The sequence below is a fragment of the Mytilus edulis genome, chromosome 3, assembly GCF_963676685.1.
Source record: "Mytilus edulis chromosome 3, xbMytEdul2.2, whole genome shotgun sequence".
NCBI classification, from domain to species: Eukaryota; Metazoa; Mollusca; class Bivalvia; order Mytilida; family Mytilidae; genus Mytilus; species Mytilus edulis.
Genome location: NC_092346.1, coordinates 4,452,869 through 4,480,849, shown reverse-complemented (window position 1 = coordinate 4,480,849; position 27,981 = coordinate 4,452,869). Strand labels below are relative to the sequence as shown.

General features: G+C 31.3%; 1 protein-coding gene across 1 annotated transcript; it reads right to left on the bottom strand.

The window, feature by feature from the left end:
- Positions 1-12: 12 nt before the first annotated feature.
- Positions 13-27,981, bottom strand: LOC139514422 (leucine-rich repeat-containing protein 15-like). Its single transcript, XM_071303639.1, has 11 exons — positions 27,977-27,981; positions 22,780-22,851; positions 21,077-21,148; positions 20,357-20,422; positions 18,282-18,353; positions 6,049-6,120; positions 4,156-4,307; positions 3,656-3,721; positions 2,506-2,757; positions 571-656; positions 13-30 (listed from the first exon to the last, which is right to left on the bottom strand). Exons 1-11 carry the CDS (start codon positions 27,979-27,981, stop codon positions 13-15), a joined length of 933 nt encoding a protein of 310 aa, XP_071159740.1.

Below are 27,981 nucleotides of genomic sequence, written 5' to 3'. Positions count from 1 at the left end.
AATTTATGTACACTAATCTACCGTTAGGCCCTAAAAAATAAATTACAAAACAAGTTTTACAAATATTACAATTGTTTACAAACAGATAATTCAACATTCACGCTGAATTTGTCTCGATAGGAATATTGATATACTGTAACACAAAGATACGAATATGTAAAAAATAGAACAAAAAGCATATATGATCAAAAGGAATACAACAATAAATCTTGAAATAATATTAATACATAAATAAATCATAATCTAATATTAATAAAATTTTAAATTAATTTACAACTTTTAGGTAAAAAATATTCAATTACCAAGAAGATAAATTAACAAAATACTACAGATATGATAAATAAACATAAAGATGAAAATCTGATATTTTAATACTATGTTGGATAAAAGCACTTTCTTATCTAATATTGTTAATTGAATGTTAATGATACAGTTGTGATTTCACTTAGAAACAACTACCAGTTGATTATTGTGCATGGTGATTGCATTGTTAACTATACTGCATCTCCCTACTACGAGAATGATAGATATTCTACTGTTTTCCCCAGCAAATTATTTAAAACCGCAAACCTTTAGTATCACAAAAGATACGATAACAGAAACCACTACAGAAACTCCAGTTAAGGTTCCGGTCATAACAGCTGAATAGTCGGCCTCTGAAAATAGAACAATACTATTACAAAATGTTGTTTTCAAATTATACTACTTGACATCAATTCGTTTTATCTCATCTAATAGTTTCGTAAATAGTTCTCAAAGTACCAGGATTATAATTTAGTACGCCAGACGCGCGTTTCGTCTACATAAGATCCATCAGTGACGCTCAGATCAAAAAAGTTAATAAGCCAAATAAGTAAAAAATTGAAGAGCATTGAGAACCCAAAATTCTTAAAAGTTGTGCCAAATACGGCTCAGGTAATCTATTACTGGGATAAGAAAATTCTTAGTTTGTCCATAAACATCAATGTTTTGTAACAGGAAATTTATAAAAATGACCATATAATTGATAATCATCTTAACACCGAATTGCTGACTACCGGGCTGGTGATACCCTCGGGGAAAATCTATGATCCCATCTCACATAAAATCAATTATCTGTACCTAGGCATGTCGGGTTCATTAACCTCATGGAAGATATAAATGTTTATTCTAAGGAACAGTTCACAACTAATTTTTAAAATAATCAAACAATATAATACAAATAGAACATGATAAATCGGTCACTGAAACTACCACACAGAGCATCAACACGCAATTCCTCCAAACAAGAATGACATCACAAACGAATTTAACACTGTATTAGAAGCAAGCTGTCTGTCTATAACCAGTACTTCCTTCCTTTTAGATGATTTTGAATAGCCATATAAGTTTATGTTTATGTTTTGTCCAATGGTTAACAATAGCACACAAAACAACAACTGTTAAAGTAAAACAATCACGTAATTAGGAAGGTTGGAGTTGTTTCCTTTTTTTTTGCAAACGAATCTGTTGATTACTAACTAATGATAAATAAAATAACAGATTTAGTCGTGTAAACAAACCCAACATATAATTGCAGACTTAAACCATCCTTCCAAATGCTTCTGCTTGTATAACTAAGGACCTTTTTGATTATTTAAAAGAAGGTTCCACAAATCAGGGTAACGATATAAGTATTAAAGTTACATGCAACGTTCTCTTGGAATTCTATGTCGTATACTAATCAAAAAGGTATATAAAAAATAGCTTTGTTTGATATATCTATAGCAGCAATTAGATGGTTTCTCACGATGAAACATAGAGACAGAATTGTAATCTGTTTGGTTACAAAACAGTTAAGCCTCAAACGGACAGTTTGATTTTTTTTTAAATTTAAAATTAATTGTTTGTACCGTATTCAACTGTTTCAATTTTGTTCAGTACTTACTACTCACAGGTGAAGTCGTTGATGTTAATTGTGTACTTACTCTGGGTAGCAGGTGAAGTCGTTGATGTTAATTGAGTACTTACTCTGGGTAACAGGTGAAGTCGTTGATGGTAATTGAGTACTTACTCTAGGTAACAGGTGAAGTCGTTGATGGTAATTGAGTACTTACTCTAGGTAACAGGTGAAGTCGTTGATGGTAATTGAGTACTTACTCTGGGTAACAGGTGAAGTCGTTGATGGTAATTGAGTACTCACTCTGGGTAACAGGTGAAGTCGTTGATGGTAATTGAGTACTTACTCTGGGTAACAGGTGAAGTCGTTGATGTTAATTGAGTACTTACTCTGGGTAACAGGTGAAGTCGTTGATGGTAATTGAGTACTTACTCTGGGTAACAGGTGAAGTCGTTGATGGTAATTGAGTACTTACTCTGGGTAACAGGTGAAGTCGTTGATGGTAATTGAGTACTAACTCTGGGTAACAGGTGAAGTCGTTGATGGTAATTGAGTACTTACTCTGGGTAACAGGTGAAGTCGTTGATGGTAATTGAGTACTTACTCTGGGTAACAGGTGAAGTCGTTGATGGTAATTGAGTACTTACTCTGGGTAACAGGTGAAGTCGTTGATGTTAACTGAGTATCTTGAGTTGTACTAATTGTAGTTTCTACAATATTTGGGGTTGGAGCTGTGTCGTCAGTAGTTGGTTCTTTTGTTGTTATGGCGTCGATAGTTGTTTGTATTATTGATGCGTCAGGAGTATTTGTTACTGTTGTTGAAAAGGCTATGGATGTTTTCACTGTTGTTACATCGTCACTCATTGGTTCAGTTGTTACGACGTTACTTCGTGATATTGCTGTGAAAAGTATAGCAATTAATTGATTGTTGATTGATTGATTCTTCATTGGTTAGAAATCAATAAATGTAATAACCCATGCACAAAATATCCAAATATGATATTGAATATTGTATGACAATATTTGTAACCTTGCAGTAATACATTTGTAGTATGTCAATACATGTAAGCATTGTTTTGTGAAGCACTTTTTGTACAAACAAACATAATCATTTTATATACTAGACATTTGTATTAATAGTAGCCGTTATATATACAGTACACCTATTTCAACTTTACTTGAACATACCCGTGATGTCACGGGTGTGTGACGGAATTAAAGAATATAACTATGCCTAAGCCTTATTTTAGTATTGGCATTGTCGATTATAAGATGCACAGTTGTCTCTGCTTTCAACATTTTTTCTGTTTGAACCCGTCGACCTGGAACTTATCAATTATTGGTAATATTAATTTGATTTCGAAAACAAAATGGCGTGGAAAAGAGTATTTTTTAATCAACAGCATTGTCCTTAATGAGTTATAAATAAAGTTGAATAATTTGATTCGCTGTTCAGTTACGTCATTCCGGCTAACAAATTAAAAACTGTACATGCTGTACCTATACGCCTTATTTTAATTGTCCAGATTTTATTATTCGTATTGTCATCGTAGAAAGTCATACTGATTAAAATACTAAAATCGGGAACAATGTGACAATGATTGAATTAAGTAGTGTCAATCTTGTGATAACGACCCGTGTATTTAGCAAAATCCTAAATACAGCTTTTGGTGGTGTGCCTGTCAGATGCGGAACGTACAGATAAGGTAAAAGGTAACAGGTGAATATTTTTATTGAAAAAAAAAAACAATAAAGCGATGAAGCTTGACTTATTTTTTTAGGTCAAAATGGACTTACATATACTGTTTCCAATTGTGCTTGTTTCGGGCTGAGTAGTAGTTTTGGCAGCTACTGTTGTCACATCTGATAAACGAAATAAGAAAACACTTACAAATAAACCTTAAAACAATAATATATTGTGAGTATTTCAGATCGTATGATCCGCTTCTCTTTAAAATGAACATATGACTATGCGGTATGGGCTTTGATCATTGTTGAAAGCCGTACGGTGACCTATAGTTGTTAATGTTTGTGTCATTTTGGTCTTTTGTGGGTAGTTGTCTCATTGGCCAGCATACCACATCTTCTTTTTTTATGTATTTAAGACACAACAACAAGTTTTAAGGAAATGCAATTTCAGTTCATGATCGAAAAATACGTAAAGCATGATGAATTAAAAATGAAGTACATTTTTTGTTTCGTTTTATTGTTTCTTAGAAACAAATAAGATATTTTAAGATAAACATTTGGTCAGCTGCTTCAGTTGTTCAATTTATTATGCATTTGGATAATAATACCTGTGCAGTCGCTGAAATCAAAAGTAAGTACCAGACGTCTAATTCCATCACAATATGCATTTGCATACTTCAAAGCCTCATTTTGTTGAAGAAATAGCTGTAGTTGTAATAATTCACAGTTGTTACAGTTCATTGGGTTCCCAACTAACTGTCTTTAAAAGAAAAATACTACATGTAATTTTTGAAATGTTAATATTCAAAACGTGCATCATTATTTCTGAACAATGAGGATGAATTTCTCACGATTACAAGTTTATAAAAGACAGCAACCGGAAAAAAAACCCCATAATGTTCGGTTAAAATTCGGTCTTAAGGAAGTTTGCTACTCAGTTTCAAAATAAATAGCTTTTCACAAAAATAGTATATATTGGGATTAATTAAGGAATCTAAAAATGAAAAAAAAATTATAGAGGCCAATGTGCATGTTTTTGAGATATTAGCTGGAAAATATTCTCTCTTGATTTTTCATAGCTTTATTATTGACAAGTTAAAGTTCTCAAAACTATTAAAACATAAATAAGATTTTATAAGACTTTTATAAATGGTTTATAATTATACATGCAAAAGATTTATAAAAAGAAAAAATAGGGGTCAATGGGCAAATGTTTTAAGGCATTCAAATGGAGAAAACCAGGTGATTCTGAAAATCTGACAAGCGAACACCCTTAAATGAGGTAATTCAACAATATATGACGGTTAACATATTATGTAATTTGAATTAAATTATCCTAACTTATGTATAAATGTACTAGTATAGTGTAAAGAAAAGCAAACAATAAGAAGAGTGCATAGGATAAAGATCGAAGAAATTCGATCAGAAGTTCTGAAATGGTAGGCACACATGGTCTCTGACTGATTTGTAATGTAATAAATTAAGACAGTAATCGCAGTAAAGCTATTTATCTAAATCATGAATATCAGATTTTTCTCGTTCGAATAACCAATAGCAAGCAATGAATGAGAATTAATGGTTTTTATTGGGGAATTGGTTTACAAAATGGATGTTCAAAGACAATCAGTGAAATGCAAAATGAAAATGCGAACGTTTAATTGATCCTTTAATGGTTTGCATTGTTTTTTACTTTGTCTTTCAGCAATATATTATTCGGCCAAAATATCGTATTACATGTATATGTATAAAGTAAAATAACAAAAATGTCGAACTCCAAAGAAAACTCAAAACGGGAAATTTCTTTAGATGGCAAAGACATAAGCTGTAGGAGTGACTCGGAAGTTTAGTATGACGTCCATTATAACTATACTGGTATGCAATTTTTTTAGGGGCCAGCTGAAGGACACCAACGGGTGCGGGAATTCTCGCTTCATTGAAGACCCATTGGTAGCCTTCGAATGTTGTCTGCTCTATGGTCGGGTGGTTGTCGCTTTGACACATTCACCATTTCCTTTCTCAATTTTATTAACCATAATCTCAATAAAATATATTGCTTTACCTTCTTCTACTAAATTATTTTTAATGCAGGGAAAACTATAAGTGAGATTCAGATGTTTTGTGGCTTTATGAATATTTTGATATGAGCGTCACTGATGAGTCTTATGTAGACGAAACGCGCGTCTGGCGTACTAAATTATAATCCTGGTACCTTTGATAACTATTGTAGCTATCGTAACAATTCAGTTACAAGAGTCTAACAATCCTTGTTATACATTTTTTTCCCCTTAACATCTTAAAAGTATAATGAAATGATATAAAAACGGGTTGCATACAACATTGTACAATTAGAGGAAAATTGAAAGATTTCTTTCCAAAAGACTGCTGAGGAAAGACTCAAAAATAACACAGCAAAACGCGATAGTATAGAAGATAAGGTGAAACTAAATACAACATCAAACCACCAAAAGAATGTGGTAATTTTTCAGTGGTTATTTACTTACAAGTTTTGAAGAGCTATCAACCCTGTGAATACTTTAACATCAATGTAGGTTAAATTATTGTATTTCAGGTACCTGCAAAATAATATTTTTAATAAACTTCTAAAGTGATCTTCATCAATACAAACAGATTTACGTTGAAAAAAATAAGATAAGATACAGCTTTTTAATCTCAAATTATGGCTGTTACCTTAATAATGTCTCTTCTTCAAACATAATCGAGTTTTCAACAGCAATAAACGTCTGTCATCTTAATTTAAAACGTTTGACCTTTAATACAAATGTATTGACATGTTTATAAGAGAAACACATTTAAATTAGTGGTTTTATTCCTGATACCAAACTAGCATGTACATTTGTTGCTATTTCAGATTTTTTAACATTCCATGCATGCAAAAAGTTCAAACGTAACCCAAATTTTCAAGGTTTGTATTATTTTATACTTAAGGTCAAGGAAATATGTTAATTACAGCTGGATTATCGGATAGCTTTTGGTTAAATCCTGTGGTGATTGTCCAGTTAAATATAAGAGTATACGCATATGATTCCCTCAGTTTCTTTTCGTGTTATAGATAGACTTTAAATGTGTGATGCAATTATGTTCAAACACTAATACAAAGAGTATAACAAACATACAAATTTTGATCATGTGTCGAGGTAATTGAAAAAAGGGAAAGTTCATCAAAATCAATCGTTATCAACCAACGACAGGAGAGAAAAAAGCCAGCAACTGTCATAATCCTGACTTGCTACAGGCATTTTCCGAAGAAAGCGGGGGTTAAACCTTATTGTACAGCAAGCTTAACCTCCGACTTGTATTTCAGTTATTTGACATGAAATATGAATACACAGTCTTGTACAATATAATACGACAGCACACTTGATATACACGGTATAATTATTTAACTTACAAAATTTGAAGATTCGTCATACTGCTCAATACTGTTGTGTCTAGGTTGGTTAAATGATTGCTATTCATATTCCTGAACAAAATATATAGAAATGAGATTGACTCATTATCAATGTCGTTTTAATAATACAAACAGATTTATGAAGAACATAATAGTCAACGTATAGTAAGTTAGAGCTGTTTAACACATTTTTATCCTAGTGCATATGTCTTGACATTTGTTTATTATGCAATAAATAGTCCATTCTAATGTGTCATTGTAATAAACTCGACAGTAAGCTAAAAAGAATTCAAACACCTATGCCATTAGAGTGTTTTACCGAAATGCTGTCGATGAATCTTCCTGAAAGCGTTTATCCAAATTACTATATTTACAGCAACTCGGTGTAAACTTACTTAAACTACCTGCGTAGATTATCACCAATCATTTTCTTTGACCAGTGGGATTGGTGTGTAGGTTTCTTTCTGTTTTACCACGACGTTGTCAGTTTATTTTCGACTTTTGTGTTTGATGTCCTTTTTGGATATTTCGCTTCCTTTTATTGTAATTGTGTGCAGGCAGAACTGAGTCTTTATGGATTGATTCGGTTACTTAAAAGTGGTCAATATGAAATTAATACAAATTCTGTTTGTGTACTTACAGATTTTTGGTAATATTATTTAGAAGATAAAGGTTTCGAATATTTAAGAAAAGTTGTATTGTCAGTATATTATACACCTATCGGCTGGGTGTAAGGGTAATAGCAAGTTTGTGGCCCCTGATATACCAACTTTTGCTCGAGGCAAAGCCGAGGGCAAAGTTTATATGCGAAAGGACAACAAGTCATTAGGTGTTTTAGTATACTGAACAACACAGTCATTTAGTGTTCTTATATAACAAATTAACTTATTTTCGAAAAGAGTACATATATCACCTGAAAGAAAAGACAAATGTAACATAACTTTACATGCACAAGATGAACTTTACGTTGTATTTTTAGTTCGTGTTCTATTTGTTAATATTTCATTAATTGCAAACAAGACAAGAAATACTTGTGCATATAATAAAGTAAGATAAGTACACCATACACAAATACAGGTCTAGAAGACAACGACAGACACATATTATAGATTAAGTTCTATATTTAAGATCTTTGAAAATTCGTCCAAAATACTTTCTTTCTCTTTTATGATTGCGTCGTTTAAGTGGAATTACGATCAACACACACAGGTTATACCATCAACACTATTATTGATATTAGAGTTTGACGTTGCCAAGCACACACAATTTAAGCAGAATAGTTAATGACGTCATTATTGTCCAATGAAAAATAAGCATGAAAAAGTACGAGAAATATGATTATAACACTATATACCGGGGTAGCACATCTATTTCATTATTTTTCTTATAGAAAAAAACATACTGAGGTATAATGATTCCATTAATTGCTTGAGGCAATTTCTTCTGTTTGTGTCAGATTTTTGGTATTATTTATTAGTAGGTAAACGTTTCGCAGATTTAAGAAAAGTTTTATTGTCGTTAATATTTCATTTTGTTGACTTGTTAAAATCATAATACATTCTATCAGATTAAAAGTACTCCGTAGATATTCAAATTCGTGGTTCTAATAAATTGGCATCCAAAATAAGAAAGAAATAGATTTAAAAAGTCCATTGACAGAAAAAGTAATATTTTAATGAAATATCAATGAAAGAATAATTGAATTATAACACAAAAGCAAACAAGTAAAAGTTGGTGGCACATATGTTAGTTTGCAAACTTAAAAACTTACAATGTTGTAAGAGCCACTAATTCTTTGAATACATTCACATCTAGCGTGGTAATTTGATTGTCTTCTAGGTTCCTGTAAAAACGTCATGATGTTTATAAAGCGCTGTTTGGGATAGAGTATCAGTAAGATTTTTAAATGTTTAGTTTACATTTAGCCTTTTGAAGTCATATAATCCTCAAATCATTTTATGTTTTTAACATTCTTTTTTTTTCTTACTTACAAGTTTCTCGTATTCTGTAAATTGTGATGTACTTAACTCACTTTTGGTGTAAGGGGATATTGAGATCTTAAATCTTTTTGAAGCGACTGACAGACAAAATACAACCACTCAATATGGCTACCATAAGAAACTTTTGGCTTTTTTCGTTGTTATACCACCACAATTCTGTAAAAAACGAAGTAATCCACCACCCTTTACGGTATACTTTTCGGCTGAAAAAATTTACCCCAAAATACTGCTCCGCAGAACAATGATTTCCCCACCCTTACATCAAATTCTGAATCCGTACCGGATGTCTTGTGTTTCCGTGCTCACAACCATCCCCATATATGAGTGGGATGAACATTTTATGCATTACTAACAATTGTATAATATGAATGGGTGCGGGCCACTTCCAGCCGCACTTCGTTACCAAATTTTAACAGAAAACGGAAGTATTTACCCCACCCTTTTCGTGTTGCATTGATGCGGTTCCTCTTAAGGAAATGCTCTTGACGTCGAAAAATCTATTGTTAAATTGCTGAGAGTGTCAAAGGAATGTGTATCACAAAGTGTTTCAGTGTAGGTCAATTTCTTTTGTATCTGCTACGAAATAAATTTAACTTTGCCGGGCAGACGTGCAATGACGATGATGCGGCACGTAAATTTTAGAGCCGAACGTCGGGAAGGATGGAGGATCTGAACTGGCTTTTTTCGATTTAACCCAAAAATACCCACAAAAGATGAAATGAACATGTTATCAACTACGCTGGTCACTACCTCTTTGTGGTACAAAGCAATATTCGTAGATTGTATGTGAAAAAAAAGTATTTCCCAATTTCGACTCTATTCATTTGTTTATAGTTATAGTTTATAACTATTCGACTCGATTCTCATTAAGTTATTAGCATAATATATCAGTAATTTCTATGATGGAATTATAAATAAACTTACAAGCTTGTGAGAGCCGCCAAGTCCAGGAAAATATTCGCATCTAGCATTGTTATTAGGTTGCCTTGCAAGTTCCTGAAAAATGTCATTCCTTAAATATGTTATTGTATCGATAGAGAAAAAAGTTCATTTAAGTTTCATAAACGATAAAACGAAACCTCTCTACTGACAAAATTCATTAGCTAGCTTATTAATTCCTTGTTAAAGACTTTTTGTTTTACCCTACTTCTTTATTGTTAACAAAGTTCAAACCTGACTTACCCGAGCCTTAAGAACGGATTTCAAACATTTTAATCAGAGCCATATTTTGCATGCTCCAGACAACAAATGTTGCAAATAAGATTACGGGTACCCATATATATTTACAACATACATATGGCTTCATCTAGTATCTTATCAATTAAGTTAAAATAATCTTAGCAATAAAAAAGTAAGAAATTACAGATGGATTGCAAATTTGACAAATATCTACTAGTCTCCAAATCGAAACCGAATAGAAAACTTTGATATGACAGTACAAGACATCATAAAAACGGATCTTTTTTTTACAACAACCACTGAATTAGAGCCTTGTATTTATCATTTATTGTGTACTTGTATCTCTTAGAAATAACGATGAAATCTGAAGGAATATTTAAACATTACTGAAAAATCTAATCACATAAAAGTTTATATTTTTGTGAAATATCAATGAAAGAAGGTTTCGACAAAAATTGGTGGCACACATGTTAGTTTGCAAACTTAAAAACTTACAATGTCGTAAGAGCCACCAGTTCTTTGAATACATTCGCATCTAGCATGGTTATTTGATTATCTTCTAGGTTTCTGTAAAAACGTCATGATGTTTATAAAGCGCTGTTTGGGGATATAATATCAGAAAAAAATGTAAATAGTGTGTCTATAGTTTGTCTTTTGAAATCATTTAATGTTTTGCACATTGTTTTTTTTCACTCTTACAAAATACACTTTTTTTCGTATTCTATAAATTTTTATGTACTACTCAGAGGTGTGTAGCGTCATAATAAGTATTATTTGTGTTCCTCAGCCATGTCAGCATAAGAAACATTTGCCCAATTTATTCTAAACCTTGACTGTTTTACGGCTACTGTAACATACTATTAAAGTTTCAAAAAACGGAAAACATGAACCTTTTCTTTGATAAAATGCAATTAGCCTTCACATTCACAACTCTTTTTAATTTAGTTAAACAATTGAAAGCATTCACATCTTAAAGTTTCTGAAATGATACACATTAAAGAAGATTAGAAATAGTAAAACGTTCTGTTAGCCAACCGCTATGTTTCATATTTTAATCTTTAGAAAAGAAAAGATGACATTGTTTTAAAATAAGGGAGACAGACTTCATCAAAAATACAAACACCATAATTTCTGGTTGATATTAATAGTTTAACAAATGTAAAGCTTTCCTTATTCAAGATATATATACAGATAATTTTGCCAATTGAGAAACTACATGTATGTTAGTGTTTGCATTGATTGTCCTAATTTAAGTTGTACTAGAAGTTGAAATATACTTTAGTATATAATTTGAAGATATATAGTGCTGGTGTAAGGCAATATTTGAAAGATCTTTAATCTTTTTGAGGCATGTCATCAACGAAATACCACCACTCAAGATGACATCCGAAGGAATAGTGTTCCCAACAGACACTTTTTGTGTTTGTCATTGTTATACCGCTACAATTCTGCAAACAAAAAACCCTGAAGTAATCCTACCATCCTTTAGGGTATACCTTTTGCTGAAATAATTTACCAAAAAAATACTTCGCAGCATACTGCGCTGCGTAGAACAATGACCCCCAGACGTTAATTCTGGATCCGCACCTGATGTGTGGTATTTCTGTGCTCAGAACCACCCAAATATATGAGTTGGGTGAACATTTAATGCAATATACATTAATGGGGGTAGGTCACATTCAAAAACATCAGTAGTAAAATCACAAAACTGTAACTCCGAGGAAAATTCAAAACAGAAAGTCCTTTATCAAATGGCAAAATCAAAAGATAAAAACACATGAAACGAATGCACAACAATTATCATATTTCTGACTTTCAAATTGTGAATGGTGGATTGAACCTTATAGCGCTAAACCTCTCACTTTTATGACAGTGGCATCAAGTTCTGTTATTTTTAAAATGATGCGTGAACAAAACAGACATAATCGGTAAAATGGTCAAAATATGGTTACAGCAGTCATCACTGTGTTGCAATCTCAAGACAAACAAACATATACAAAATACACCAAAAGCATCCAACCGCACTTCGTTACCAATTTTTAACCAAAAACTGAAGTGAATTCCCTACCCTTTTCGTGATGAATTGCTGCGGTTCCTCTGCAGGAAAGACTCTTGACGCGTAACAATCTGTTGTTAAATTGCTGATAGCGTCAAAGTAATGTGTATCACAAAGTGTTTCAGTGTAGGTCAATTTTTATTGTATTTGCTACGACATAAACTTCATTTTGCAGGGCAGACGTGAATGACGATGATGCGACAAGCAAATTCAGAACCGAACGTCATGAAAGACGGTGGATCCGAACTGGATTTTCCCAATTTCACTCTATAATAAAACCCAAAAGATCTTAAAATGAACACGTTATAAACTACGCTGGTCATTATACCTTTGTGGTATAAAACATTATTCGAGTTTTTTATGTGAAAGAAGAAAGTCGACACCTAATTTCAACTCTTTTTATTTAGTAATATAGATTATAACTATCCAAATCGATTAACATCAAGTTATTAATATATACAGTTAAAACCTTTGTTTCCGGTCAATACAAGAATATATTGACCTGAAAGAAGTATGTTGACTGAGGACGAAGTCCGAGATCGATATACTTCTTTGGGTCGAAATATCCTGTATTGACCTCATACAAAGGCTATAATTTTTAAATTATTCATTTCCGACCATATTTGTAACACAATCATCATTCAATTTTGTTGTAATTTTATAAATATCATGTTGTCTCCAAGACAATAAGAAAATATTAGTTGTTATTTTATTTCCTTTTTTTTTTTACATCTTAGGTAAATGAAGATTTTTTTTTAAATAAACGATCATTTTTATTAAAACTTTTTAAGATATCATGAAATTCATTGTACGACGCAACTGAGTATATTGGTTTTTTAGACATTGTAAAACTAACCGTGCAATATGCTATCCGCCGTTTTCTATCTACCTTCGAAAATATAATTTAACATCATACTATCATAATATATCAGTAATTTCTATGATGGAATTATAAATAAACTTACAAGCTTGTGAGAGCCGCCAAGCCCTGGAAAATATTCGTATCTAGTATTGTTATTCGGTTGCCTTGCAAGTCCCTGTAAAAAAATCCTTCAATATGTTGTTTATTTGAAGAGAAAAAGTTCATTTAAGTTTCATAAAAGGATAAAATGAAACCTCTCACTGGAAAAATTTAGATTGTCGTTAGCTAGCACATTAATTCATTCTTAAATATTCTAATTACCACTATTTTGTAAACTTTAAAAGTGCATCACATATGTTTGTGATTTATCTGAAAAAAATTCACATGATTTATCCTCATCGAATTACTACGCATGGATACCTTACTCCTTTCTTGTTAAAAATGGTCAAACCTGACTAACTCGAGCTTTTTGAACGAATTCTTTAAGCGAAATTTGAAACCAATAAACCTTTTTTTAAGTTTTTGTTTTCGTGAAACAATTCTTTCAATCCAAATGAACACTGGCATCAGTAAAACATTGTTGCATCTCCATATTGCTAAGATTAACATCAAGTAATTAATATATACAGTTATAGCCCTTGTTTTCTGTCAATACAAGGATAAATTGATCTGAAAGAAGTCTATTTTGAGGACTAAGTCCGGGGTCGATTTACTTCTTTGGGTCGAAAATCCTGTATTGACCTCATGCAAAGGCTATAATTGTTATATTATTAATATCCGACCATATTTGTAACAAAATCGTCATCAAATTTTGTTGGAAGTTGATAGATATCATGTTGTCTCCAAGACAATATGAACATATTAGTTGTTATATCATTTCCTTTTCTTTTTTTACACTGAAGGTATTTCAAGATTTTTTTTTATAAAACTTTAAAAAATATCATGAATTCATTGTACGACGCAACTAAGTATGTTGGTTTTTTAAACATTCTAAAACTAACCGTGCAATATGCCTTTTGCTATCCGCCGTTTTCTATCTACCTTCCAAAATATAGTTTAACATCTGACTATCCCTGAACGAATCAAATTAGTTAAATATACGAATTAATAGTATCATAATATATCAGTAATTTCTATGATGGAATTATAAATAAACTTACAAGCTTGTGAGAGACGCCAATCCCTGGAAAATATTCGCATCTAGCATTGTTATTCGGTTGCCTTGCAAGTCCCTGTAAAAAAAATCTTTTTAATATGTTATTGTATTAGAAGAGAAAAAGTTCATTTAAATTTGATAAAAGGATAAAATGAAACCTCTCACTGGCAAAATTCAGATTGTCGTTAGCTAGCTTATAAATTCATCCTTAAATATTCTAATTACCCCTATTTTGTTAACTTTAAAAAGTGTAACACATATGTTTGTGCTTAATATTTAAAAAATCACATGATTTATCCTCATCGAACTATTACTCATGGATACCATACTTCTTTAAAAAAGTTAAAACCTGTTTAACCCGAGCTTTTTGAACATACCGGATTTAATCGCACGAATTCTTTAGGAGAAATTTGAAACCAATAAACCTTTTTTTAAGTTTTTGTTTTCATAAAACAATTCTTTCAATCCAAATGAACACTGGAATCAGTGAATCGTTGTTGCATCTCCATATTGCTAAGCCTGAACAATGAACATCAGAAATCGGCCATTTACAATTTGAAATTGCAGGTAGGGAACATGCCAACTTGCTGTTGCTATACAACTTACAACGTTTCTTGCAATAAAGGTACATGCATTTGGGAATTGTCAATTACCATCCATGATCAGTGTAATATGTAGTGAATTAATCAATTAATTAAAATTTGATTCTGCAATGTCATTTGTGAAACTTGTCTACAGCCGCAATGTTAACTACTAATCGTTCCGTCGAATGTCATAGCTGAGTTATTGATGCCATACATGTTTCCAATATACTGAAATGACAGAGAATCGACCGCAGAAAAAAACAACAACATTGTAAGTCTTAATTGTTAACCTCATCAAAACACAGAGGCCAAATCAGTAGGTACAAAACAGAACTCATAACATGTTCGAAAGATTTGGTTGATATAAAAAAAAAAAAGATGTGGTATGATTGCCAATGAGACAACTATCCCTTTTTTCAATTATTTAGGCGTTGGTTACATGCAGTCAACAATTACACATCATTGGTAATGTGACACCTATGGTTTCAGTGCATACCACATGAGTTCAACATTAAACATAACTTTTAAAAATTCGAACCGCAAATTCGTTTAGACAGTGAACTAATGAATGACATTGGTGAGTATACATTCACTTTACATCAAAGGATATTTGAATATTATAATTTAAAAGATTAAGCTAGAGTTGCGTTTTTCAAATACGTCAGTATAATTGAACGAAATAATACCTTTTGCGATGGTTTGCCGATATTTTTATCTTAATTTTTCAGATTTTAAACTTAAAAAATAAACTGTGAAGCAACCTGTTAACTCACAGATTATGTTAGATCAACATCGGTCGTCAACGAAAATGCTTTTGGATCTGATTACATACTATTGAGGTTTTACCTACTTCAATCATTACAACAATACAATACACAGTAAATAATTGCATTAACAATTTACTAACAATTCTTAAAGCGACGTCAAGTTTTGGAATAAATTAACATCTACGGTGGTAAACAGATTACTGTCCAGGTACCTGCAAAATACAATTTTTCGAAAAAACTACTCATATGAAATGTAATTAGCAATAATTCTGCTAAAAGGTTTACGTAAAAATATATTAGGAAACTTTAAGTTGGATAGAGCTGTTTAGATATTTAAGTTATATGTGTAAATGTTCATAATACATTAAATAGACATTTTACTTGTATGTATTAGGAGATTAATGGCCAAAGATAATAAATTGAAGGTCAGCTCTGAAAGTCGCCAAACAGTTTGTTTTGCACTGATATTGATAACATGTGTTATAAAACATTTATATAATCGACCATATTTATAACAACTCTATCGAGACCAGTGTATACATATTTTTATAAAATGATAAGATCAAATCAGCCCTTATACGGATAAAACCACATGTGCAATACTAATGACGTTGTCCTTTTGATATAAATCAAGAGCTAACATTTCGTGTCGAACAGGGCCAATACGGAAAAAAGCGTATTGGACCATGAACGTTCACTTCCGGTTTCAATATATTGACGCCTTAACTAACTTGGACGTATCGCTATGCATAAAAACATTTGTATTATATTTTAATGTCTTACAGTCATAAAATAAAACTTTTAAATGATGTTCAGTGTTTTGTTCTTGAACAGATGTAAGAAGATGTTTTATGAGTGTCAATGCAATTTGGAAATGAAAATATTTCACAGCTTTTTCGAACACGACTTTGATTCTTGACACTGCTTAACTCCCGTTGACCAATCATCAGAACGCAGAACGATCCAATTGTAAGAATAGTTCAACTGTCTGGATTTTACTTCCTAGGTACTTTATACTTGCAAGATAAAATGAATTGTAATAGTAGAATAGTAGAATATTATTACTTGGACAAGAAATCAGACAATGTTAACCAATAGCAATGGACGGGAATCAAAAAGACAAGTTAAGATATGCAATGCTGTATCTTCTTCGTGGTAAGTTTCTTAGTTTATTCTAATTAAAAAGAATTCAAATCATTTAATATACGTTTTTTTTTCTTGAGTGGCCCTGTTATAGATTCCCCGATAGCTGTATTGGCGTTCGAATTTATAACAGGGCCAATATAGAAACATCCAATTGCTAAAATTATATCATGGCTCATTTGATGAAAAATCATTATACAGAATATTTTATTTTGCTCTAGCCCTGTTGAAATGTTGCAATGTTTTTATAATGATGTAGTTGTATGCTTTATTCGGGCAAATAATTAAACTTACAGGTTTGTCATTGTTGTTAAGCCTGCAAATACATTTGCATCCAGCACCGTAATCAGATTGCTACCAAGATTCCTGCAAAATAGCTCATCTTATGTTAACGGGTATTATTTCTTTTGCTAACATATTTTGGACTTATTTGAGTTTACAAATGATCTGATATCAATACACATGGTGATATTCACGTTTACGTTTTAAGAACGAAGCATTTTTAAGATCTTTAACAACATTTTTATTTTTTAATATATTTACTAAACTCTCTCGATTGGATCACGTTTTTAATTAAATTATGAAATATCGGTTCATTTATGAATAACGTATTTCAAGCATGCAGTAGTATATAATATAGGGTTATTGCATGAATATTGGGGACTATTGTCCCGAGTAGAATTTTATATTGCACGAGCTTGCGAGTGCAATATATGTTTTACGAGGGACAATATTCCCCAATATTCATGCAATAACCCTTTTATTGTATAGTAATATAATATTTGAAAGTATAAATTGGTTTAAACTAATATTTTGTTGTTGATGACGTCATGACTTTTGATGATTTATTGCACTAGTGAAATATTATAATTTATTGCACGCTAACTTTTGGTTACTTTCTGTGGGAAATATTATATTGCTATGCAATAATAAAGAATATCAGATGCAATAATTCTGAGATACCTTTGAATCGACTTACAAGTGAAATGTTGAGCTAGCTTCAAAACCAGGTTTATGCATCATTTTCGACATAAGAAATTGTATGTACTAAGTCAGGAATACATGAAAAGGACAGTTGTAATCTATTTGTTTGATATGTTTTAGCTTTTGATTTTTCCGTTTTGAATTTGTCTTGGGGTTCGGTATTCTTGTTTTATTACCTTTTTACTTCAGAAATCAACGAAAAACACAATTTTACGAAATACACCCGTCATATCATTTGTACGTTGCATTGATCATTTTACTAGAAATAGTTCTACATTGAAGATATAAGTAAACTTGAAGTTGGATAGATCAGTTTACATACATTGACAGATGTTTATAATACATAAGGTAGTCACTTTCTTTGTATGTCTTATAAGATTAACCGTCAAAGATAATATATTGAAGGTAAGCTCTAAAAGTCATCAAACGGTTTAATTTGCAATGATATTGATGACATGTGTTATAAAACAATTATATATATTTATAACAACTATATCGAGACCAGTGTATAAACTAATTTCTGCAATTTAATTCCAAAGCAAACACAATATCAACAGTGACAAACACATGTCTTTTCATAATTAATTTACTTACAAGGTTTTAATGGATGGTAAGCCTTGGAATGCATCCCTATGAACATCCGTCATATTATTTGTATCCAGGATCCTGAGAATAACATTTTTGAAATTAAATTGCTCAATCAAATTTTGTTACTTTTAGAATCATGAACAGATTATAGTAGCAAATGGACTGATTGATTGGTTCATTGGTGTTGAACGCCACTTTCAGCAATGTTCAATTATAAATTCATATGTGATGTTTCGCACAACGATTTCCTCTCTGAATATACAAGAATGTTTATGGAGGAAGTAAAAGTGGTTTATTTTTATCGTCCTTTTTCGGGATCATCACCAACACACTTGGTTAAAAAGGGGAACATTTATACTGTGTATGGTTTTTTTGTGATCAGGATAAACACACAATGTTGACTACTGTATTATTGATATTAGTATCTTTTATGTCTGTGTGTTTGTTCAAGCATTGTTATCAATACAATGGAATTTGATAAGACTGTCATACCAGTGAAAAGTTAAGCTAGCTATAAAACCAGGATCAGGCCACCATTTCCTACATGTAAAATGCCTGTACCATTTTTTGATGAATTTAATTACACGTTTCTTATGCCTTGTTTTTTTTGTATATCTCGAACGGTGTCCCTAATACTCGTAGCAGTCATGATATTAAAACAAAATTCATCATAAAGAAAGTTGACCAAACGATTTTTTTAAAACCAGAGAGGAAATTAATTTAATAAAAAATAACTTACTCATGCTGCAATTTAACATGTGATATAAAGAATAAGTGAGATATTATATCCCGGTCGGCCAGCATAATACGGTTACACCATTTTATTTGTTTAATAAACAGCTTACAAGGTATGGAGCCACCTCAAGTCTTGAAATGCATTTTCTTCTATCATTGCTATCCTATTGTTGTTTAGTATTCTGGAAAAAAGTAGGACAGGCAGTGCTTCATCACATTTGTCTTCACAAATACATACAGATTTACCACAAAAAAAACCCCATAAAGTACTTTTGATATTACCTTATGTAAATGTGCTAATAATTATTTGTTCATGTATGTTGTTCATGGTCTCTGTTAAAATACATAAACTCAGTAATTGTGCATCCAGCTATTGTTTTTTTTGGCTTTTAGTCTTCTTGGTGCAGGTCGGTATATAGGTTCTATTTGAATGAAAGAGTTTTTTAACATATACTCTAACGTTTGATTTTGCCAGATTTCATTGACCTCCCCACAATTGTTGTTGATACTTTTTCTACATGAAAAACATGTATGTTCATAACAGTTGTACCGCCATGTCATTGTTGACTATGAACATCTAGGAATAACGCTGCATATCTAAGTGCCTACGTAAAATCAACATGTTATTCTGTTCATATACTGCAGCAAAATAATTGAGGTAAACAAAAGTTAATGCAAGCTGACACATGTCTTCTAAGGTTGCAATCGTCTTTTATGTTCTGCTCCTCAATTGGTCAGTATAAAACCGATCAGACACTTCTATCATATACTTTATTTTACACAACTAATGTCATGCATCCAAAATTATTTTCGAGAAAGTGCTATTGCTCTGCAGATATTCTTTATCTATTATTAGGGTGTCTCTTTAGCAAATACTTTAAAAGATAAATATGTTAGTAAGTTTTACTAGAACTTTAAGACTCGACAACCATGGACATTTTGTCGTAATACATCGATGCCTTGTTTTATATATAATGTTGGTTTATCGACTAAAATGAGAACACAAAATTACTATTTTAGGTGCAAATATTTTAGAGTATAATTTGCAGATACTTTTAAAAGCGCCATTCACCTTAAAAGAAACAAAATATTGCGTTCAAAGCCATTTCAGATTAACATTCACTCAGCTAAACCAATGAAATGCAAAATCATTTACTTTGAAAAAGGGATGTTTAACAAAACTTTTTATTAATTTATATCAGATTCAAAGCCGCAATGTAGACCAAATTTCATTATGGAATCTTCTATTTGTAGTTTGCATCTCAAATACATTTGAAATCAAGCTTCCCTGTTCATATAACATGTGCTGTAAATTACGTTATAAATATATCAATCAATGTACTTACATTCTCTGAAGGAATGAGGGGAAGACTATGCCATTTATTGATGTTAACTGATTATTGCTCAGATACCTGAAACATAACACTTTGTAAATGAACCTCAACATAACATTTTTGCTGTTCATCAATACGAAATGATTAATAAAGTTATATGCTATTTGTTACTTCGAGAGCTATATGCCCTAACCGGGAATGAATAAGAAGTGGTAAACCCATGTATGGAAGATTTGCCTTTGTGATTTGCACCTTAATCAGTCAAAGGATGATTATTAAAACTTTTTATCAATTTATATCAGAGTCAAATCGGCAGCGTAGACCAAATTTTATTAAGTTATCTTCTTGCATCTCAAATAAAATTGAAATCAAGCGTCCATGTTCATATAACATGTGCTATCAATTACGTTATAAATGTATTTCAGGAAGAAAATTGAACAGTCCTGAGCATTGTGGACAATTCGTCACAAAAAACGAATTGATGCTGTATGTTTTTTTTTCTTCTTCCTTAATGTACAATGAAATAATATGAAATCCATTATTATATATAACAACATTGACACGGAACGGTGCAAATAAATATTTATGTTTCTAAGCCAAAAAGTAGAAGACACTATTTTCAACAGATAGAATTTGATATGAAAAATTACCAGAACAAGATAAAAGATACAATTCGACAGGAAACTAGCAACACAAAGTGGCAAGCGTGTTTTTCTTAATCTATTTACTTACAAAGAACCAAGGCCCTTCAGGCCTTGAATGAATGTCCCATTTAGTGATGTAAACTGATTATTGTCTAGGTACCTGAAATATAACACTTTGTAAATGTACTACAACATCACATTTTCCCTATTCATCAATTCAAAATGATTAACATAGTTATCTGATTCTGGTTACTTAAATTGATTTAAGCATTTTGAATACTAGTTATCCGATGTTATATGCACTTATCATACTAATGAATTTGTATATTACACAATTAGTCATTTATCCTGAATGCATTACATCATTTATGTGCAATGAAATGTCTTTGAATGTCATCTCTTACATAGTTCTTTGGTTTATTTCTACTTAAAAATGACATAAAAGAGTTTGGACATATTTATTAACATTCTGATTGTTTAAGCCATGGCGTTGTCATTTTATTTTCAATTAATGAGTTTGACTGTCTCTCTGGTATTGTTTGTCCCTCTTTTACAATGCAAGTAAGTTTGTTCTAAAACAGTTTTACTCAAAGATTGATTGGTTTGAAATGATGATTTCACCACTTACTGAAGATTGCTATTATATTAAAATGCAATTACAAATATATAACTGATCCACATAAAACCAATTATATTATTTGATCATTTAATATATTATGTTTTGTAATACATGGATATACAAGTCACAATATTTATAACATATAGGGCGCTTCTACTGTATATAGACTTTAATCTACTTGGTTGTCCACTGTATGGAGGTTTTAATGTTTTTTTTTAATACAAATGACGTGGCTCTGTACCTATACATCTCCTCATTGTGTTATTAAGCTGTGGTAAATATTTGTATTCTTGGTTTTTTTTTAATTTTTGATAATGTGCTTTGTCTATATGACTGTTTGTGCTTCTTAGTTACACTTGTGTTTTTATAATAATAATGATTATAACACAGCGTTGACTACTGTACCCCTTTTGACATTTTTACCCATTATGTCTGTTTGTTTTGTTTACACATCGAAGTCAATATAATGGAATTTGATGCGACTTTCATACAAGTGAGAGGTTTCGCTAGCTATAAAACCAAATTAAATCCACTATTTTTTACATTAAAAATAACCTGTATCAATTCAGGAATATGAATGTTGTTATCCATTCGTTTTATTTGTATGAGCTTTTGATTTTGCCTTTTGATTTAGGACTTTCAGTTTTGAATTTTCCTCAGAGTTCAGTTGTTTGAGGATTTTACTGTTTATTGCAATATAATCAAGAACTGTCCATCTCATGTATTCTAAAGTTTGATATAAGGAGACAAGGAAGCATCTATATTCACAAAACTTATATCGTACGAATGATTCCAGATAACAAGATTGTAAGCCCCTTTATTATATATTTCTTAGTAGCTGTATATGTTATAGTGAATTTGTAATATCAGAGATTATGCAAAAATCACTAGAATAATAAGTGGTTTTATAAATCACAAACAGTTTCAGTGATTTCGTAAAATCGCTGAAATTTTCGGGAAATTAAAAAAGAAATCACTAAAAATATTGATAGAAATTACAAGTTTAAAATTTATATAAGAAATAATTTTTTTCAAATAAAACAATGCCTTTGAAACACATGTTTAAATAAATAGTTCTAGTTAGGTTTATTCACTATTTACTGAATCACAATGTAACAAAAAAAAATTTTAAGAAGCACATTTAATTATTTTTGTTCAATAGATTTACTTACAACGATTGAAGCTTCGTCAAGTCTTGAAAAACATTTTCATCTAACTTTGCCAACTGGTTATTGTTTAGTCTCCTAGGGAAAAAAAATAAAAATAAAGCAAGTGCATTTGCCATCATAATAACAACCAGATTTACAAATAAAAAGTAAAAGCCATGATTACAAATTGGGTATATCTTTTGTAACCCTACATATTTACTTCTAGTAAGCTTTACACTTTTTATATCGATTGTTTATGTATGCCGTTCATTGTTTATGTTAACGGACATTAACTCCAGAATATGCATTCAGCTATCGGGTTTTTTGGTTTCAAGGTCTCCTTGGTGGGTAAAAGCGTTGGTTTCGAATTAATTAGGTTTTATCAGAGTTTTGTTCATTTTGAAAACCTTTGTATATATGTTTTACTTAAATTAGACTATGTCTAGAAAGTCTATAGTAGTACTGTATTATGTTATGATATTACATATGTGCTATCAGTTACAGTAACAACATTGTATTGTCGGCTTTGTCATAATTACTATAAACGAGCACCAACTTACTTTCAAGAAAGTTGTTTTGCTCTACACGTCTTGCCTTTATGATAAATTTGTAACTATAAACACTTTGTTGTATGAAAAAAAAATTGTTTAGAGTTCACAATTCAATTCGTACTTTTTATTAACACTATTCGAACTGAACACTTTGAACACTTCATCGTAATTTATTTGTATATCGATGTTAATTTACACATATTTTATACAATATTGAAAAATTGCTGTAACAAAAGGACAAAACTACCAACTTTTGAAGCTGCACACAATTGTTTCACAGTCTCTGTATTTAAAAAAAAGACACGAGGAATAATAAAGGGACAAAAAAACCTAGCCACGTCATGGAAAAAACCCCAGACCATATGACCAACAACTGTAATCAAAAAATATACAGTAAACCAAAGACGTGGCAACACGAACCACACCAAAATCTAGGGGTAATCTCATGTACTTATATAAAATGTAAATAAATCCTGCTGCACATATACTATCCATCGTATTTCTTATGTCTGGTAAAAAGATCTCGTTTGAAATATTTTGTCTAGATCTTAAAGATCAAACTCTTGTAGTGCTAGAATACATAGTAACCTTAATATTTGGTCAACCCGTGTTTATTTTCGGGTGCAGAAATATCTGGAATTGATATAAATTTAATGACCTGAAAAATCATTTCCACCCTTAGGAAAGACCACATAATTCTTTCTGCTGATTTGTTGAATGTTCGTCACCATGCCAATAAAACACGTTCACGACACACCCTATAGGGGTTTTAAAGGAGTCTTTTGCCAAATTTCCAAAAATAGTGTACCTTGATATATAAAGACTTTGTGTGCAATATTCATGGCATATAAAGATGTACTGGTTTTTTCATGCAGGAATATCACACTATCAGCTAACAAATCCATATCCGTATTATATCAGAGTATATAGGAAAGTGCTTTAGAATCAATTTCCCTTGGAGCATCAGTATCATCTACTGGTTTCAGGTAATTTTTCAAAAATCCGGTGATCGCAATACGCATGAATGTGTCATAAAAATAAACAATTGTCTGATTGTGCATGTTAAACACGTGCTCAATACCCATGCTTTTTGTCATTTATTAACTATAAGGTGACAATCGGTAAACTTCGGCTTCAAAACACGAGCAGCCATATTTGTTAAATCATAACAGACAGATTATACGATATATTTGCGTAAAAATTATAAAATCGTGCACATAAGACTAAGTTTATGATATATACATGCATTGGTTTAAGAATTAGATAAACATTATTTTCACCACTCATTGGTTTCATATGACTTCAAAGATGGCATATTTTGGTATAAATCGGTTTCACTGATCATAGAGTACATCGTAAATAAACACATTTATTCTAAGTTGTTGGCATGATACGGTCCAGGTTCTTCTCATATATTTATGATGGTATGATACTTAATCCGAAACGGTAGAGATTGTTATTGATTTTCAAATGATTAAGACATATTATTTACTCAGTTAAATTGAGGTCTGGAGATAGCATGTTAGTAACTGCTAGTAGTCCTTTGTTAATTTATGTATCATTATTATTTTGCTTAGTTTGTTTTCATACCTATTCTGACATAGGACTCAGACTTCTTTTGAACTCAGTTTTACTGTGCGTATTACTTTGTGTTTTTTTTTTTAATTCTACATTAGATAGAGGTATACGGGGAGGGTTAAGATCTCATCAAACATGTTTAATCCAACCAAATTTTTGCGCCTGTCCAAAGTCAGGAGCCTCTGTCATCTGTAAATTTTGTATGTTGTTCATTATATGTTTTGGAGTCTAGTGTGACGTCAATTATCACTGAACTAGTATATATTTTTGTTAAGGGGCAGTTGAAGCCGGCTTCCGGATACAGGATTTTCTCGCTGTGTTGAACACCCATTAGTGGCCTTGGGATTTTTTGCTCTTTTGGTCGGATTGTTATCTCTTTGACACATTCCCCATTTTCAATCCTAGCCTTTATGCTTTAAATGTCGTATTAATTTACTGTAAAAGGTCAATATCAGAAATAAACCAACACGTCTTGAGCATTATCACAAATTCAGTCACAAATAAACTTAAATAAAGTTTTTTTTTTTATTAAATGGAACACCCTGAATAAAATCATGTAAAATCGAAATCGATATACTAGTATAACGAGAAAAACTGTTTTTGTTTTAAATTTCTAAGACACAACTTAAAGATTGTTATATAAAAAATGAACACCTCGATATTGTAGATATAATGCAACATCTTAGAAGTTAGCAAAACATGATGGTAAATGTATCTCAAACTCATTTTACTTACAAAATAATAAGAATCGGTAAGCCTTGGAAGATGGTCCTATTAATCGATGTTAGCTGATTATTGTCCAGATACCTGAAATATAACACTTTAATATGTAACTCGCCAATACAGAGTTAAATGCCCGATTCTCAAAATGATTTAAAGTTATTGAATACTTGTTATTCCATGTTTTATGCACCAGCAGATTTGCATAAAACAATAATAAGTCCAGTATTTTGTATGCATTAAATCATTAAGGTGCAAAGTGATTTCTATGGATATTATCTTTTACACTACAAATACCTATGTTTAAAAAGTTAAAAAGTTAAAAGGTATTGGTTAGTTTGAATATAAAACAGATAGATAGCTAGTCACCAAATGTTCAATACCTATGTTGATGCCATTGTATAAAAACTTGAGAGATTTTGTTTTTTAACGCAAGAGAATAATACCGTTAAAGTTATTAAAAAATATTAACAGATGAATGTGAATGGGGATGTATGCCACAAGACAATTAATGACAACCCGTATTAGTGCAATAACAATTAATAACTGAAACTCGTATATCCGATTGAATATGTAAATCATCTAGACATAGGAAAATGTGGTGTGAGTGCAAATGAGACAACTCTCCTTTCAAATAACAATTTATAAAAGTAAACCCTTATAGGTTAATGTACGGCCTTCAACACGGAGCCTTGACTCACACTGAACAATAAACCAAAAAGGGCCCCAAAATTACTAGTGTAAAATCATTCAAACGGGAAAACCATCGGTCGAATCTATATAAAAAACGTGAAACGAAAAACACGTATAAATAACATAAACAAACGACAACTACTGTACATCAGATTCCCGACTTAGGACAGGTGCAAACATTTGCAGCGGGATTTAACGTTTTAATGCTCCCCAACCTTCTCTCTTTTTCTGAAACAAAAGCATGACATCACAATATAGAAAAACACACAATAATATATCAATTGGCAAGCTAAACTCAATGAAAAAACGTAAATTAACACACTATGAACGAATAAATTTGATCTGCGATATCTGAATGCAATCACAGTTAATAGAATATTAGGGACAATCAGTCAAGGCCGAAAAGCAAACAAACAAGTCCAAACAAAGCCATGACAAGACACCATTATGTAATATTTAACCCTTCGAAAACAATCACTTTTGAAAAAAAAACGAATAAATAAAAGTATGTATTCTTTGTTCCTATAAACATATATTTTCGTATTAGGATACAGTGCAACCTCTAAAGGTATTCGTATTTGCTTAAATGTACCGTTTTCCCCCTCATACATATGTATTTTTTTATTAACACAACGGTTTCTTTGGAGTGTTTAGTGCCTTGAATTATTAGTTAGAACTGTTGGTCTACACATTTCCTAATATTTGTTTTTAAAGCTTATTATGCGCAATGAAGATTATTTATCAATAGAATACTGTATTTGTAATTATAATTTTCTCACTTGAAAATTCACAATACGATATTTAACTAGAATTACAATTATACAGCTATTACAATATTAAATTGTTTGCTCTTCACCTATTGATGAGTCTTATCTAGAATTAACGTTCCTTTAGGCACATTTGTTGCATTTACTTTAATGAAGAACGCTCAACTCTAAGAATGTAAAGGCAAATGATTCGAGATATACCTTACCACGTCGATGGCTATATGCCCTTAGCAGGAATAGAAAAGAAAAGTGAAATCCATGTACAATGTAAGGTCGATTTGCTGTTGTGATTTGGAATCGTTATCAAATTTACCAGGATTATAATTTAGTACGCCAGACACGCGTTTCGTCTACAAAAGACTCATCAGTGACGCACACAAAATATTATAAAGCCAAACAGTACAAAGTTGAAGAGCAAGGAGGATCCAAATTCAAAAAAGGTTGTGGAACTTAGTCTTTTAATAAATCAATGGAAATTAAATGAAAGTTCTTTATCACTGTATATCAGCTTCAAAGTTGCAGTGTATAACAATTTGAAGTAAATGAACATAAAACCACAATGTCAAATTTGTTTTTTTTATATTCTATTCGAAAGTTTGAAAATGAAATGATATTAAATCGATATTACAAGGAAAGGTGCAAACAGATATATAGTTTTAAACCCAGAAAACAGAACCTTAGAACTTTTTTCACGTGTTCAACAAATTGATTTTTATATGAACAATGAACGAGTTTTACAAAATCAATTTACTTACAAATACAAAAGACCTGTTGAGGCCTGGAAGACATCTCCATTTATCGACGTTAACTGGTTATTGCCAAGAAACCTGAAACATAACACCTTGAAAATGTACTGCGACATCACATTTGTCATGTTTATCAATACAAATGAGTCATATGCACGCAACTTACTTCAT